Below are 16,934 nucleotides of genomic sequence, written 5' to 3' on the forward strand. Positions count from 1 at the left end.
AGACAATTTTAATTAAGTTTTTCACCTGATCTGAATATTATTATGCAAATTTAACATTGTATCTGGAAATTGGCAAGCAGGGTATACAAATGGGAAAGAAAACCATTAGGTTTAGATTAGACCATGGTAATTACTAATTTAACTATCATGAAAACGGAAATGAAATGGGATTAATGTATAGGGTAATACTCTGTGAGTATGATATTAATATTTTATTGCAAAACATTAACTTGCATTTATTGATAATCATATATTATTTTATAATGCAAAAGTATATTAAGAAACAAAGAGATGATTAAAATTGTACTAATTGCATCAAAATTACATTAGAATATATCCAGTAACATTTCTATCATACATAGAAGTCAGTGTTAAACATTGAATATATTTCAGGAAGTCAAGCAACCTAGATTTTATATTTTATGAAAAGTATAATACAAATAACACACAAGCGCTAATTATAAATATATTTTAATTACATGACTATTGACAAGATTCTTCAATAAATACAAATTATCTATATATTGGTATCATTGATTAAATATTTAAAAATATGATCTCGGATTTCTCTTCTTTAAAACCTCTTAGACAGTTCTATAGCGACCTTGCAACCACCCTTGATGATGTTGCTAAGGGCCTCATAGAAGGGAGCCTCCTCAGCTCCGTACTTGATCCCGGTGTCGTGATGCTCTTGTTCTTCATCCCTGAACTGCTTGATGATCTGCATCACTTTGGGGTCCACATCTGGATTGTTCATCAGAGTCCTCAGCTGATCGTTGTAGTGGTCCACGATCACCGACTCCACGGCGACGGTACAAGCCATGGCCCCTTTCTCCCCAAGGAGGGCTGTTCCTGCGCCCAAAGCAAATCCTGCCAAGTCCCAAAACGGGAGTAAGGCGGTCGGCCGCACCCTGTACTCCTGGATCAGATTCTCGAACGTACTTCTGTGGAACTTCTCCTGCTCCCACATCTCCTTTATCTTTGGTCCTACTTTGGTATTACCCAGGACGGCCATCTGTCCCGCATATATCCGGTCTGCTCCAAACTCACCAGCATGGTCAACTCTTATCATGCTTGCTAATGCTTCATCCGCTTTCTGAGAAACCGCAGTCGAGTATTGGGCGGCCTGAAGCCTCCCCAGGGCCCTTAGGGATGTTTTTAAAGACATTCTCCAACGCTAAAACACCAAAAATTCAATTAGCGTGGTACTAGAAACTTCTATTGGATTATTTGGAAAGTTTGGTAACAAAAAAACAAATTTTAAAAAAGATAATAATAAAATAAATTCCTAGGACAGTTCAGCCATTTCACCAAATGATCATGAAGATCAACATAAATATTAAATACTTTGTTCAGGGCATTGGAAGCATATAAAGTAATAAAATAACTAACAAATATTATGAGGTACGAGTTTTCATTTTGCCAGCTACCATGTTTTACGACCGAACGCCTCATATATTAATCTTGTAAGGTTGTAATGGTTATTGACAGATGATTAATGTGAAAATATGATATGAACTAGCGACTCATTTGGTTTGTGGCGTTGTGCGACATAATCATAAAATGTGGAAGTCTTTTTATGTTAATAAAATAGGATATTAATATCATTCAACAAATAATGGGTATGTTTCACCCCTATATCACCACACTTATTTCCCTCTCTTTCAACTCTCAAAGAAAGAAATTTTGTCCAAACAATTAGAAATTAATTTATTTTAATAAGTATCATGAAAACTACTACTCTTGGAAGATAAACTACACTAGAGCACATTAAACTAGCTATAATTTGAGTGCTAATAGGCATCTATCGTCTCATGATTGATTTCCCACAATAAATTCACTAACTATTGATTTTTCAGTAAAGTTTTTATAAAATGTTGCTTTTAAAAAACCTGAAGCTCGGGAAATATTGATTGTAAACAGCTCTACTGCAGATCATATTTTAGCAAATTTATCCTACTTTAAATGATGTTATGTTAGGCTTACTATTGTTGTAGGTGGTTTTACCGATAAGGAGCTCCGATTGAAAAATTAGAATTTTTAACGTTTTGGAACTGCCACCATTTCTTGTTTCCCCTAACTATATTGGGCAGTCTCATCAATTTGGTCTAATTATACATAGTAATTTTAACTAATTATTAGTCATTATACATAGTTTTCATTAAGTAATAAAAAATTGGGGAGAAATAACAGATTTTTTTTCCTATGGGCTCTTTTACTACTACCTCTAGATTCCACCAACCTTCTCTCTTTCAACCCCCAAAGTTTGAGAATCCCTGAGACAAAAAAAAAAAAACAGTTAGGACCTAAATATATGTATTTTACCAACACAGCTAGATCAAGTCGTCAACTTACACTTGTAACTGAATGCAAACGGATAATGAGGGACTAATGGATATGTTTGTGAAATTGCGTTATATAATCAATGGTAGCATTAGGAGCGCGTTACTAATTTTTTTTTCATATAAACGAATTTAATTGTAAATTCGATGTAAATTATAAAACATGATATCACAAAAAATGATGGGTGGTTCTTATTCCATATTTGGGTTTAATTTTGTGTCAGCTTGAACATTAATAAAATAATACGATTTAATACAAGAGTTGTTTACCAAACTTTAGGCTAGAGTTTTGATCAATTTGTACGACTACAGAATGGATACAGTATAAAAAATACTTTTTCTCTTTTAGACTAACGGCATTGAAAGATGAGCGGTACACAGTGCGCTGTGTAAAGGTGTATTGATCCGTTACACTCACAAGGTTGAGTCAGAACTAGTTGCATCTATTTTATTTTATTTTTATTTTTTTTAATATCACGTAGAAGCTCTATTAACCTTTCGAATTAATAATAACTTCATTTTTCAAACAATATTTCATAAATAAAGGTCATGAATAAAGTAATAGTAATTAAATATCGTTCGCCCAATCTATATAAGAAAATTTACATTAAATATTTATTTTCCCTTCTGCAACATAGTAAGCAGTATTCATATTTCTGCCAATACACGGGGGAAAATATATCTGTCTCTTGAAGATAAAAATATTAAGTGTAAAAAAAAATGGTATTGAGTCCAGTAATCCTAAAATAATAACAAGAAAAAGATTAAAGAGAATACGTATAATGAAATTTTATTTATTTATTTTTTTTTATAAATGGAACATTTTAGCCATTCAGAAACAGATATTTGACAGGGAAATTTATATAATCATAATAGTGATAGCATATGACCGATGTAGCTTGCGTCAAACCAGCATAGCTGAGGCTAGCCTGCGTATAACATCAGGAAGTCAAGTATCAGTTTGTAAAAAATATCATATGAGACCCCCCCCCCCCCGACAAACTTCTCCAATCATTAATCTATGGTCAACTATCTACACCTAATAATTATTTTCTGTTAGATCAGTCGTGGATCGACTCCGGGTTCGGAAGAACCTCCTGGGGAACATCCAACCTCTGTAAAATGGGTGTCCTTAATTGGAGAAAAAACCTGAGGCTTGAGCGTGATCCTTGCACAACAGTTGGTCTAAAAACACAGTTTTCTTTCCAAGCAGGTACTGAACCTGAGACCCTTCAGGTTTTTTTTTTTTTTTTTTTGTTTTCCCTTCTACCTGGCCATTTCTGGTATATGACCTGGTTATCCCACAGTTTACCGATCTATTCTAGCCAGAGTGGAAAGCTCAAGATTCGTTCCGTGGGGCCGCCACGAAATTAAATTTAATCCACTCATGACGGGCTCGAACCAACGCCGCTTCTGGTATGTTCTCATTAATGTATCAATACAGTTAATAATACTGGGGCAGTGGAAGAGCTAACTCCATTTTGTCCTGCACACTTACACAAATGAGATGAAGAATCAGTTCATGATCCAATCGCTTAACAATAGAATTTTAAAATTAATTAATAAAAGTCGTCGACTGACCTCTCACTCAAGAGTAAAATAAATCTCCAACGGGTCCTGGTATACGTGTAATCAGGGAGGCAGTTGTACTATAGTATCAGGCACGAGGATATATTTTGGGCCGATAGGTTAAGGCCCTTGTCAATATATGTGGGTATGTCGGTAGTTGTAATGGCAGATCAATCACACCTTGTTATTCGATGTGGTAATGATTACCTTTAAATTGAAATAGGTGACTTTAAATATTTGACCTTCGGGTGACTACTCCATCCTACTTTAATTCATAACTTATATAAAAACGGTAAAAAATGATCGCGGGCGAAGTGACTTAATGATAAAAAATAATAAATGCGAGGTTGTAGGCAGCCACGAAGAAACTGCCAACTCGAAATCGTTAGTCACCATATATAGTCGAATGCTGCTTCTCTTTTAAAGAATCGGAAAGATAGCAACCTAAACGCTAAATGAATAATGTATTTTGTAAAGAAGGTGTTTAATTCTTATAATTGAAGTTCTGGCGTTGAAAAGAGTGCAACTGCAAAAAAAAAATTAAATTATATAGAGAGAACGAAAAACTTTTAGATTTATTGAATAATGAACACTTTTTTTTTTTTTTAGTGAAAAATCTGTATTTAGTAAATGAATAACAATGCAAGTAGAGACAAACCATTGTATCCGTGAAATAAATGCTTCTCGGAAACTTTACTCAAAAATGTTAAAATAAAAGTTAATATAATTGAAAATTAATGGACTTACAAAGGTGACTTTTCAATATATAACTAATATTCAGGGGCGTCGTTACGAGGCAGAGGATGGATGGGGTGTCATTTCCCCCAATAATTTGAAAGTTGGTAAATTCAAGATTTTATAATCTATTTCCAATTAAAAAAATGATAACTCACAAACTGTGCTTAAAATGCTGGTTACCAATAAATAGTTTGCTAATATTTTTGTACATTTCTTAACCCCCGCACGCTAGAATAAACAAATGGTAGAAAAATCAAAGAGGTTTTCAAAAAGTTATTAGGAAAAGAGAAAACTTCAAGAAATACTCTCCATACTTCCAGGAAGATAGGAAAATCCGGTCAACATTGTGGAATTTTAAATATGATCATCTTTCCCCATTTCATCCAGTTGTAGCGATTATTGTTCTAAAATTATTGATATCAGAACAAAATATCACAGTAAAAGTTTTGTTAAGAAACAAGAACTTTCAAAGCAAATCTACTGTGGCCACTTTTTTTAACACCTTAAATACATTATAGGTAAATTAGTTAATGGTTTAAAAAGCTCCTATTTTCATCTTCTTACCAAAACAAAAATTTTAAAAATACTTTTTGGCCAAGGGCCAAAGGGTCAGATGAAGTTGATCTGGCAAGGATGAGGAAAGCAATGCCAGGACTATGTTTGATGGCAACAATAATCGGGTAAATCCAGTTAAGAATTTAAACAAACTGTTTTAAAGCACAGGCGAAATCAATATCGTATACATAATGGTTTCGAAGCCGAGAAACCATAGACAACTTCACTAAGTCTAACAACGTAGTCTGGATTTCATTTTATCTCGAATTATATAACTCTATCTCTTTCTGGTGCGAAAAACTAATCCGAATTGAGATCCTAATAAACATAGATTACAAGATAAACTAATCTTTGCTTCACAAACCCGATGTACTCGCGACTTCAGATCACCTATGACAAGATCATGTACAAAACACAATATTGAAAACGTTTCAATCATTTTTCTAGCCCTTGTCTTACCATAATGTGACCTAAACCATCAATTTTCTATCTTGAAATTATATCACCTATTGCGATTTTTTGATGTCCCTTTTCAGAGTTCCCCATACTCCTTTCTTTAACTAGTAATACAATTTACTTCTCTTGTTCATTCCTGAAGGTTATGTTGGTGCCTAACACTGAAATATGTTAATATTTCTAATCTTTGACTTGAAACTTGCCATAAGTACTCTTTCTACTAGGCTTCTTATCTATAGACTCTATAGAATTCTATAGTCTTCTTTTAGCATTTTTAGTGCAGGGAAATTCGATCCCATAAATGTGCCCTGCTCCTCCTGCAATATGTTTAGAATATAGTAACTTCATACCATCTCACATCAAAACCAGAATTGCAAGCCTGTATTTTCCATCTCCTCAGCAAACTGTTTTGCCTTAATGTCCGAATATTCCAATCCTAGTTATCTTCTTCAAGCTAAATATATTTTTCTTGAAATCAACTCGTCGTTTTTTCGTTTGCTTCATGTAACTCAATATTTTTAAACATTTGGGAGTAGATAAGTGGCTTAACTAGCTTTGGTCGATCCAAGTAGTCGGGCTGCCACCTCAGTACTCTTGGTCAGCACCCCCAACTGGGAAAGGTACGTAGGAAAGATCATCCTAGAGCAGCGGTTCTGGAAACTAATTTAGGAAAGGGTCATTCTACTTCAACAGCAGTTTTAAACCATACCATCTCACATGTTTTGCAAATTATGTATTCTAGCCTTTCTTAGATTTTGCTGAAATGACGGATCACTTTATTTGTATAAAATGCTAATATAAGATTTCCACAACTTTCCTACTTCTACTAAAAGGGTTCCGCCATTTTCCTACTACTACCAAAGAGTTTCCACCGCTTAAAAAAATTAAAGTTGGAAACCACTGTACTAAAAACAGTAATAGTACTATTGGTGACCGTGTGTTCGATGTGCTGTATTTATGTATGAGTGAATACTGTTGTGTTTCCTCAACCTGGAGGAGCTATATGTATATTAAATTTGAAAAATAGGAATATACATAAACATTTCTTTATTCTTTTAAATGTTTTTAGTGATTTCTCTCATCGATGGAAACAGCCTTAAGTTGAACCTACTATTGATTTCCAGGTGTTTCAATGAATTTCAGAGAGTGGTGTAAATTTTTACAACCTATCTATAACGTTTGTTCCATTCTTTCTTTTTTTAAGAAAAAATAAATAACAGATATCGCATCGGGTAAAGTAGGTTTTTTCTGTTATTTAAACGTAAAGAGTACTGAGGTATAAATTCGAAAGAAACTGGTGTATTTAAAAAAATAAAATTTAAAGAAGTAATTCAAGATTTTTCAGGTAAAAAATCAAGAATGTATTTCTAAGTAACATTATTTATTTATTTTTTAAGTTTGTCACCTCTGAATACTAAATAAATAATGATTTTAACTAGTATGTTGTTTAATAACGTAACTTTTAAGAAATAATATAATAATAATAAAAATAATATTGAAATAGATTACTCAAAACTATTAAGTAAATAATTCGAATGATTTATTGAACATTCGATGAAATGACACTAATCAGCTGATGTTCACGGCAGAAGGGGAATAATTCATTGAACAATATCAGCTAAGTTCTACCATCAGCAGATCTCAGTTCTATAATCTGGAGAACCTCTGATGTACTTAGAAAAATAAAAACTTTAACTTCACATAAGTGGGTTAAGTACAAATATCGCTGCTTTGCTTGAATAGTGGCACATCTGACAAAAAAAGCTCCATTTTTATTTTGTGTTTAAGGTACTCTATAGAGTGTTTCGAAGACTTGAATTAATTTACAACAAATCAGTAAAGAAAGTAACCGCAGTCTAACGTATACTATACTATCTTTGGAAGACGTCTTATTCTGAATAAAAATATTTTTTTTTTGTAAGATGTGCCACTATTCAAGCAAATCAGCGATATGTGATAACGCAGAATAACAATAAAAATCCAAAATACGGCGCAAATTTATTAACTATTTTGAAAGTAAATCAATAGAAGGAACAATTAATTGTACAATCTTTCTTATAAAATAAAAATATTGACAAAACGTTATAACATACGAAGGAGGTGTACGAAGGATTTCAAAAATAAATAAACATTCAGTTCAATGACACCTATCAGCTGATGTTCACGATAGAAGGGGGAGTATTTATTGAACAATATCAGCTGAGTTCTACCAAGCGTTCAGCTAACGTCGTTCTCCATGGCTCAGCTGAGCTGCTCAACGTTTTCGATACCGAGAGTAGAATCAGTAGGTGCATCTTCTGTAATGTTACGTCATGTAAACATCAATTTAAATTTTGAAAATCATTACTCATAGTTAGTTACCTATAAGTTGCGAAGCATAAAAATTAACAATGGCATAGGTTTAAATAATAAAAGTATATTTGTTGTTCTTGTTAATTTTAGCAAATATCTCGTAAAAAAAAGAGTAAATAATAATAAATATGCAAGACATGAAAATAAGTTGTAGGTATAAAATCTTGAAGTATAGCACCCAAAATTGAAATGAACATTAAACTATTTTTAATCATTGTAAAGAAACAAAAATAAAAACAGACAATTCTTTTATGAACTAGTTTATTTACAGGTAATATTAAATAAATATATGGCACATAGTTAAAAAAGGGGTAAATATTGACATTGAGAAGTCAAATGGAGCTTATTTAATGAAAATGCCTAGAAATCAAACAGATAATGATTTATCTATATTTAATCAAAACATTTTAATGAAAACACTCCACTGAGGAAGCAAAAGAACAACTTAAAGTCAAGAGAAAGTTACTTCAAAGAAAAATTAAAACATAATTCATTCTAAATTAAATATTACATATTTAAAAGTGACTTACCTAAAAACTATTCCCTTCCCGTTTTCTACAATCAAATCCAACGAAGTCTACTCCACCGAGCAAAGATGGAAAACCAGCTGATTTCTGTTTTATTCAAGTTATTTATTAGTAGTTGGTCAGGATTGGCTTTCCCTGACCAATCAGGGAATACTGTTGTAGGTGATGGAGCGCTTTAGGGTAATGTCAATGTGACAGTGGAGGAGGTTATGTTTTATAGGCAAGTCAAAGTTACCTTTTTAATTAATCCTCATGAAAAATATAGATGTATGTTTGAAAAGTTATTCAGGTGCTTTATACACTTGCTGAGGAATATATTTCACTAATTTACTATTTTATAGTTGAGGCCTTCAAATTATATATTGAATTAAAGATTATTAAAATCAGTATTCAGTTAATTGAGTTGTAATTGATTCAGACAAAAAATATATATATTAATCATTAAGATAGCGAATGATGAATAAAAGTAATTAATGTGTATCTCATGATGAAAACATTCTATGAACAATCCTCCCTTTACATTTTGTTGTATTCCCCATCTAGTGCCAACACTATTCTGATCAGAATTTTAAGTGGTAGGCTTTCTTTGGTTTGCCTGCTCTGATTAGCTTTCTATTTTCACTTGTCTGACAGTGGATTACACTACCTCTTTTGATTAACTCCTCAGGTATGTTGGTAGATATTTAAACTTATGAGTGGTTTCCCCATAGAATTGTGTTATTTATTTGTACTTCACTTAAATCGTTGACTATAAATTGGACTTTTATAGTTCAAGAATAGTTCTGTGAAAAATGATTTTGTTAATCGCTGCTTTGAAAAAAATTGAAGTATCTATCTTAACAAGAAACATTGTGTAGATTGTGTAATATGGTGCAAAAGTAAAAATATACTTGTTACTGTTTCTTCTCTTTCTCACTGCGCTCTGGCCTCATACTGGTGATCATTGACAAGCTCTGAATTCACTAATGAGTATTAATTTGGTTCCATAATTGCAGCTTTAGATTGCTGTGTAGGACTTATATACCTAGATTTATCTTTTGAAGCTGCAAAATAAATATCTGACTCAGGTGTTTATTGAACTTGCACAGTTCTGAACCGGACATTCTTGGAATATATTTGAACTCTCCATAATTTTTATTTAGTTCTAGTCATTACTGTATTGATTCAATTGGAACTAGTGGGTCAGTTTAAAACAATAACTTCCCAGTGTTTAAAAATGTGTATGTAAGTTTATATTATTTTAAATCATTGAAGTTGCTTATATTATACAATTGTGAATCAAATGATTATTGGTATTACATCATTATACAAGGTGCATTTTATTTATTTATTTCATTCAATTATCAATTAAATTGTTTGAAACTCTAATGTTCATTTATTATTTGTTGCAATAAGAGATCATCCAGTTATCATTTTGATATTCATTAAAATGATTAATGGTTGTGACAAAGTTGATCATAACTTGGACATATGTTCATTTTGAAGTAATTATATATAAAATATATATATTTGAATTTTTATTAATAACATCTTTCAACCAAAACTTGATACTTTTATTGATTGCACCAACTGTTTTATATTGGTGGTTGTACATGATTATTACCATGATGTACTATTTAATATTATGGATTTAAGTTTTCAAATACAGCGACATTTAAAGGTGAAGATTAATTATTCTTGTAAGACTAATAGGCTTTAATAGATATCAAACTTTTATTTTTACTTTTTATCAAATTAAGAATCTTTTTCTTTCTTTTTTTTTTAATTAATAGAAATATTGATTTTTTTTCCAGATGATATGACTGTTTTTTCAATAAGGAATGCTTTTAGGCATTGCTACAAAAATCGTTTGCCAATCAAGCTAGTAAAGTCTACTTTCTATCTTCAGCCAAAAGCGTGCATAAAATATGAAAAACCAAAAACCAATAGACGTTGGGTAATTTATTCAACTGTAGTTGCTACCTCATTTGGAGCTGGCCTAATTTATTACTTTTCGAGACCTGAAAGTGAAAGGAGATTTATTAGAGTAACGCTAGGCGGTATCACTAGATTTATCAGGTAATGCTGCTTTGTTTTCTTTAAACCCACAAAAGTACTTAAATAATTAAATTATCAGCATTAAATAATTTCTGTAGGTCTTCAAAAATTGGTGCTGTTATAACACTGGATTATTTTTGGAGTCCTTGGGGTGTTCCGGAAGATGATCCAGCCTATGAAGGAATTCTTTCTAAAGTCCACACTAGAGCGGCACAGCGTATTCTTGAGGGTTGTCTTAAAAATGGAGGTCTCTACATAAAACTTGGACAAGGTCTTGTTGTAATGGATCATATCCTACCATCTGAATATATTGAAAATTTAAGAGTTAGTAAGGCATCTCTTTTTCTTATTAAACTGTATATTGTTGAACTGTGACTGAAGTTGTTTTTCCTTTAAATGTATTTGTACCTTTTCCCATTTATTTATTGTATGGAAATTGGGACAATCATGTTGTATGTACTTATAATATTGCTTTTTTTTATTCAATAAATAGATTATTTATAACACTGACAAAGATGAACTTGTAGCTGAAATTGAATTAAATGTTTTAGAATTAAGTTAGAAAACAAAATTTAGTTTTCCAGTTTTGTTATTTGAATTATTAATTTATTTATTTATATCTCTCTAATTTTATATATTATAATTGAAATTTTGTGAATGTTCTAAAGGATTACTTAATTATTATAATTTACCTTAGGCCCTTCAAGATAAGTGTTTAAATCATGAAAAAGACGAAATTAATGTGATATTTAAAGAAGACTTTAACAAATCTATAAATGATTGTTTTTCTTCATTTAATGATGAACCTATTGCAGCTGCTAGTCTGGCTCAAGTAAGTAAATTTTTGTATATTTGAATTTAGTTATTTCAGGGCTCTAACTGCCAGTCCCATCCTCCAATTCTATAAATTATAGGAAAACAGTAAAAAACTTTCTGCTTGCATTGAAAATAAACTATCTTAGCCTATAATTAAATGTTCCCGCAGATTTTATTCAAACTTCAGATTTATTTAATTAACCAAGTTTTTTTTATTTTTGATGTAGGTAACAATTTTTACATTTTTTGTTTTTTTAATGAAAAAGTAAAGATTTTCACTTTTGCTATTTTTAGAGCCTTTGTTTTAACCATCATGACAATTTTTATTTTTTAGTCAGGATTGAAAAAGTTGAATCTATCAGTGATAAGACCATGGTGGCCGATTGATTATGGCTTAAGTTGGAACAAAGCTATTTGTTAAGTGTTTTTATAAAAATCATGAAGTGTTTTCTCTATTATAATAAACAAAATATCCTCTTGTTACATTGTTATAGATAAATTATTTAAGTTGAGGATATTTTCAAAGTATATATATATTTTTTGCAGATCTTGAGGATCATTCTATAAGAAAATTATATTTTGAGGCAAAGTTTTACAATTTTAGTGGTCGCATAATCATAACCGACAAAAAAAAAAAAGAAAAAATAGTTTTTTAGAACAAAGAATTTCATTCTTCAACTAATTATTTTAAAACTGCAATTTACAGAGTAATTATAAATCTATTTATAATAAATATATATAGACTAAATACAAAACAGAATTAATTGACTGACTACCTATTAGAAAGAATGTTCACATTTTGGAAAACTAAAACAAAACTTACCTTTCTCCATTTCACCCCTATTCAGTTCTGGCAGAAACCTTGAGCAAGCTGTTTCATAGCACTATTGAACATATTGCAATAGACAAATTTAAGGAATGTTTTAATTGTAATAGTTATTAATCTTAAATTTTTTGATGATTAGTTGGAGAAATTCTTTGCTCTAAAAAACTGTTTTTTTCATTGTCAGGCATGAATGCACACACAATAATGTTGTAAAATGTCGCCTCAATACAGTTTTGTTATAGACCAATCCTCAAGATTCAAGAGAATGCAATTCTAAATAATTCTGTCAAGTAAGCAATGTCACTTTTTGATTGAATTAGATTGGATCATAAAGCATCATTTTTATCAATTAAGAACTTCAGCAATTAAACATTTTACAAAACCTATCTAAACAGACACCCTTTTTTCTTAATCTTCTCTTCTTTCTTTTATACTATGACCACCCCCTTACAGTTATTCATTGCCTCCCAAATACACCTGTGGCCCTCTACACCCCCTGAATTGCGAGAAATAAAATTTTTATAGTGATACATGTTTTGGTAATTTTTATCAAGATTTCTCAAAAATGTGCAATATTTTTTATTTGTTTAAACGTTTTTGCTTTGCCTTCATAGTTGTTTTTTAATAGGAACAACTTTCACTAATTTTTATGGTTTCAATAAGAAATTAATGCCCTTTCATCTAAGACAAAGCAAAAAAAAAGGAAATAACAAGGTTCCTTTTGAACTTAATTCTGCCTGACTTAATTATATTTTGTCCTCTAGTGTGGGGAAACAAAAAAAATATATAACATCATCCTATTTTAAGACTAATCAGAGATTGAGACTAGGATTAGTTCCACTGTATAGCAAGCTATGTTTATAACAAGGGTTCATTGTATTTCTTAATACTTATTTACATTTAGTAATTAATTATATAGATTTGTTTTAATTTTTTTGAATCATAGGTTTATCGAGCTACAACAAAGGACGGGAAAGATGTTGCTGTGAAGGTTCAATACATTGATCTTCAAGACAGATTTGTTGGGGACATTGCAACATTAAGGTTCCTTCTTACAATTGCAGGATGGATTCATAGAGATTTTGACTTCGCTTGGGTGCTCAATGTGAGATTTATTGAACATTTTTGTAAGCATGCTTCCCCTTTCTTTCCTTTAATGTTATTTATTTATCCATGATCAGTTATATCATGGCCATTCAATCCAGTTCTCAAGTTTAAATCAAATAAATTGTTAACATGATCATAAATATATTCAATGGTAAATGAATATGTCATAAAAAATATAAGGTTTAAAGGTCTTACTTGCAAGATAAAACAGAAAGAATTAGGGCAGTTTTTATCACTGTAGACTGGTGCCTGTTCTTCTTTCTATGTCTAACAATACTGGCATATTAATGTTCATAATAATATAATAATGATAGTTAATCAATTTTAGATCAAATATTTAATGAGATTGGTGAAATTTGTCTCAAAAGTATTAATCTCACAAATGTTTTCCTAATTTTCTTTACACAGTGTACCAAAGTGTACTATGCTGGGGAACTAATACACGATGTTCTAGGAAGCCCGTTTATTGTGTGTATTGAATGTTCATCTCAAATATTTGTAATGGTAAAGGATGAGGCTAATAAAGACCTCAGACTGCTCAAATAATTAATGAAAATATTTATTTTATACTAAATATAATCCGTGTTATTGTGTTTTCTGATATAAAAAAGTGGATTAGGTCTCATCACATTGTAGAGTTATTTGCTGAGATGAAGATCTTGCCACCTACTATGCTGTCCTACTCTTTTTGGCCGCTTCCCCTGTGGACTTGCTGTTTAGCTAGTGGCTCATTGGAACAAGCTGTGTCACTCCTCATCCAGATGGATGAGTTAATGGACAGATAATCCTGATAACTTGGTATTTTCTACATACCTACAATATTTGCAGGATAGAGAGAGAAATTAAGTTAATCCATTTGTGGATTAATAATTGATACTTTCTAGTCACCACTGTTTTGGAGGACCCTTAAAAAGAAGACTTGAAACCCAAAGAATATATATAAACGAAAAGATAAAATTGGATGTATAAATCTGATAGTCACATTAAGAATTATATGACTATAACACATATAAAATAAACATAAATGGTAGGCGTTGATGACCAGAGGGTTTTACGCCTTTAAGCAAAAATCAACAACAAAATAAACATAACTCATTACATTTGTGCATATACTTTTGAAACTATTCAAAACTTTTTTGTAAAAGTCATTAACAATCTTATACTTGATAGCAATGCCTCATGTTGGGTGGGGAACATAATCTTCATTGTAATCATTCTGTGGTCGCTGTTGTGATTAGCACTTAATAAAACTAACTTTCTCTTCACTTATCTAATAACCAGATGCTGATTTTCTAGCTTAACTGCAAGATTCTTGCTTGTTAGCATTTTAAATTTCTGTCAAGTTCCATCACAATCTTGAAGACAATGGAAAAAATGCAGAACTTTGGCTAGTATAATTGTTTTCAATAGCAGGCTGTCCATGCCTTTCATGCTGAAACCATTAAAGCAATACCTCCAATGTATTTTTTATTATTCTCCTGGTTTTCACTAAATTCTTTTTCACTAATTGTGCTCGCTTAATCATCCTATTTCAATCTGTGCCCTTTCATGGCTCTAATCGCCAACCATTATTTTACCAACAGCATCTTGCCACTTTTTTAAAGGTTTAACTCCAATCAGACCTTTAGTGCACAAAGCCTGTCTTTCAGCATTACATATTTCCTTTTTTCATTTGTTTTAGAACCACACTGGAAAGCTAAATTCTCATTCTCAGCATTACCAATTTGATGTCTATTGACGGTGCCGGTTCGAATCCGGCCTGGGGCATTGACTTTTTTCATTGAGTGGTGGTCCCATAAAATTTTGACTTTTGTTTTTTAAAGTGAAAAACTTTGACCTCCCCAATCATAGTTAGGCAGTAAAAGACTCCAATGGGAGTCTTGGCCAGAAAAAAAAAAAATCATTGGAGTGGACTAAAGTTGATACATGTGACAAAAATGTAAGATATAGCTGACAGGAACAATTAGTCTCTGATACAACTAACGGTTGTCATGACTCTAATTACAATATATGATAAATTATATGAAAGTTTTGACTAGGATATTTATTTATTACAGTGATTTTTGATTTTATCATATTGTAATTGAATTTTTTTTTATTTTATTTACAGGAATTGAAAGGTACTTTAGAAAAAGAATTAAATTTTGAAAATGAAGCAAACAATTCTGAGAAATGTAGTAAAGACCTTGCCTGTTTCCCTTTTATTCATGTCCCAAAGGTGTTTTGGGACCTTACAAGTAAGGTATGATTTTCTATTCTCCTTTACAATTATGTAATAAAATTTATTTAATTTATAGTACATTTATTATACTAATAAAATACTCTTAATATATCGCTTTTATAATATTACTAACTGTGTGTTGGAATTTTACCAGGATTAACTTTGGATTATACATGTCTTTTTTCCGTTTTGATGTTGAAGATCAATTTTTTAAAAATTTTATCCAGCAGCTGAAGCAATTTTCATTTTTGATTCCCTTACCATTTATGAAAACCATATATAATTCTACGTTTATACTTTTTTTTTTTTTAAGTAACAATAAATTTTTGCCAGGTTAGAGGTAAATGTGGTCAAATGATGCTGGAAAAATAGCGCTGCATCTCTTTTACTACAAATCTGAGGATATAAGAAATATATATTTTACCCTCTCTCTTTTTGGTTTTTCTATCACATATTAATAAAAACTAGATAAATAATTAAATTTTAATATTTTTTAAATAAATCCATATTATTGTTAACAGAGAGTACTCACTGCCGAATTTGTTGAAGGAATAAAAATTAGCGACAAGGAAGCCCTGAAGAAAGCAAAATTTTCATTAGTTGACATTGACACCAAACTCTTCAAGGCCTTTGCTCAACAAATTTTTCATTCAGGATTCGTTCATGCTGATCCACATGCTGGAAATAGTACGTTTATTTATATTACATTGTAATATTTGTATTTAATATTATTAGGTCGAGTTAAAAGAAACTTCCGATGAAGGTAAGTAGAATCTATTGTTCATATCTACCCGCTATGAGTTACCATTACAACAAGTTTTTGTTTTCACTCTCTAGATGAGGCTTTATTTAGTGTTTTGTGTGCTACATGTTATGTTAAACTGTTTTTTTAACGTCTGAAATGGAAGGTTTTTGGATGGAAAACCTTCAATTCTGAAGAGCAAGTCAAGCAAGCTGTCGAAAACTTCTTCCAGTCCAAACCAACCACATTTTACAAGGAAGGAATCGATAAACTGCCAGGAAGATAGAAGAAGGTTATAGATAATTGTACTGAATTTAATGAGAGAAAAATAAATGTCTGGTAAAAAGACAGAAGTTACTTATGACTCGACCCTAATAATTTTATACTAGCTTTTAAGTTGAAATTAATTGTCTAGTTTTCTCCAAATTTTTTTACATAGTCATATGTTTCAAGTTCTAGTAAGGCATTCAAAAAAAGTGAGGGGAGCTGAATTAGTGATTCTAGATCATGGACTATATGAAGAGGTACCTGATAATGTAAGAGAATCTCTTAGACTTTTGTGGAAATACATGGTTCTTAATGATCATACAAAGATGAAAAAATATTCCATGCAGTTAGGCGTAGCTGGTAAGTTTATTTGATATAA

The 16,934-nt window shown here is 31.2% G+C and overlaps 2 protein-coding genes across 9 annotated transcripts in view; one reads left to right on the top strand and one right to left on the bottom strand.

The window, feature by feature from the left end:
* Adck5 (aarF domain containing kinase 5) overlaps positions 1-16,934 on the top strand; it is a 43,998-nt gene that overhangs the window by 18,797 nt on the left and 8,267 nt on the right. For 4 of the 8 annotated variants that reach the window (XR_010843575.1, XM_067047857.1, XM_067047862.1 and 1 more), the window contains exons 1-8: positions 8,745-8,806; positions 10,333-10,597; positions 10,675-10,900; positions 11,274-11,408; positions 13,165-13,323; positions 15,436-15,567; positions 16,068-16,233; positions 16,742-16,915. Coding sequence is in view for 7 of the 8 variants with exons in the window: in XM_067047857.1 (XP_066903958.1) it covers positions 8,749-8,806; positions 10,333-10,597; positions 10,675-10,900; positions 11,274-11,408; positions 13,165-13,323; positions 15,436-15,567; positions 16,068-16,233; positions 16,742-16,915 (1,315 nt within the window). In the remaining variant the exon portion in view is untranslated. Of the gene's footprint in view, positions 1-8,654; positions 8,807-8,976; positions 9,207-10,332; positions 10,598-10,674; positions 10,901-11,273; positions 11,409-13,164; positions 13,324-15,435; positions 15,568-16,067; positions 16,234-16,741; positions 16,916-16,934 lie in introns of those variants that run through there. The other 4 variants (XM_067047860.1, XM_067047859.1, XM_067047858.1 and 1 more) reach the window with 3 other exon arrangements.
* Coq7 (ubiquinone biosynthesis protein COQ7, mitochondrial) lies at positions 198-8,679 on the bottom strand. The gene is made up of 2 exons (XM_014420900.3): positions 8,543-8,679; positions 198-1,177 (listed from the first exon to the last, which is right to left on the bottom strand). The coding sequence occupies exon 2, from the start codon at positions 1,166-1,168 to the stop codon at positions 575-577; it is 594 nt and encodes a 197-aa protein (XP_014276386.1). The 5' UTR covers positions 1,169-1,177; positions 8,543-8,679; the 3' UTR covers positions 198-574.

Source organism: Halyomorpha halys, unplaced genomic scaffold, assembly GCF_000696795.3.
Source record: "Halyomorpha halys isolate HHAL.00 unplaced genomic scaffold, Hhal_1.1 Scaffold297.1, whole genome shotgun sequence".
NCBI classification, from domain to species: domain Eukaryota; kingdom Metazoa; phylum Arthropoda; class Insecta; order Hemiptera; family Pentatomidae; genus Halyomorpha; species Halyomorpha halys.

Coding starts and splice junctions, on each gene's coding strand:
- Coq7 (XM_014420900.3), bottom strand. CDS start 1,168: ATGTCTTTAAAAACATCCCTAAGGGCCCTGGGGAGGCTTCAGGCCGCC.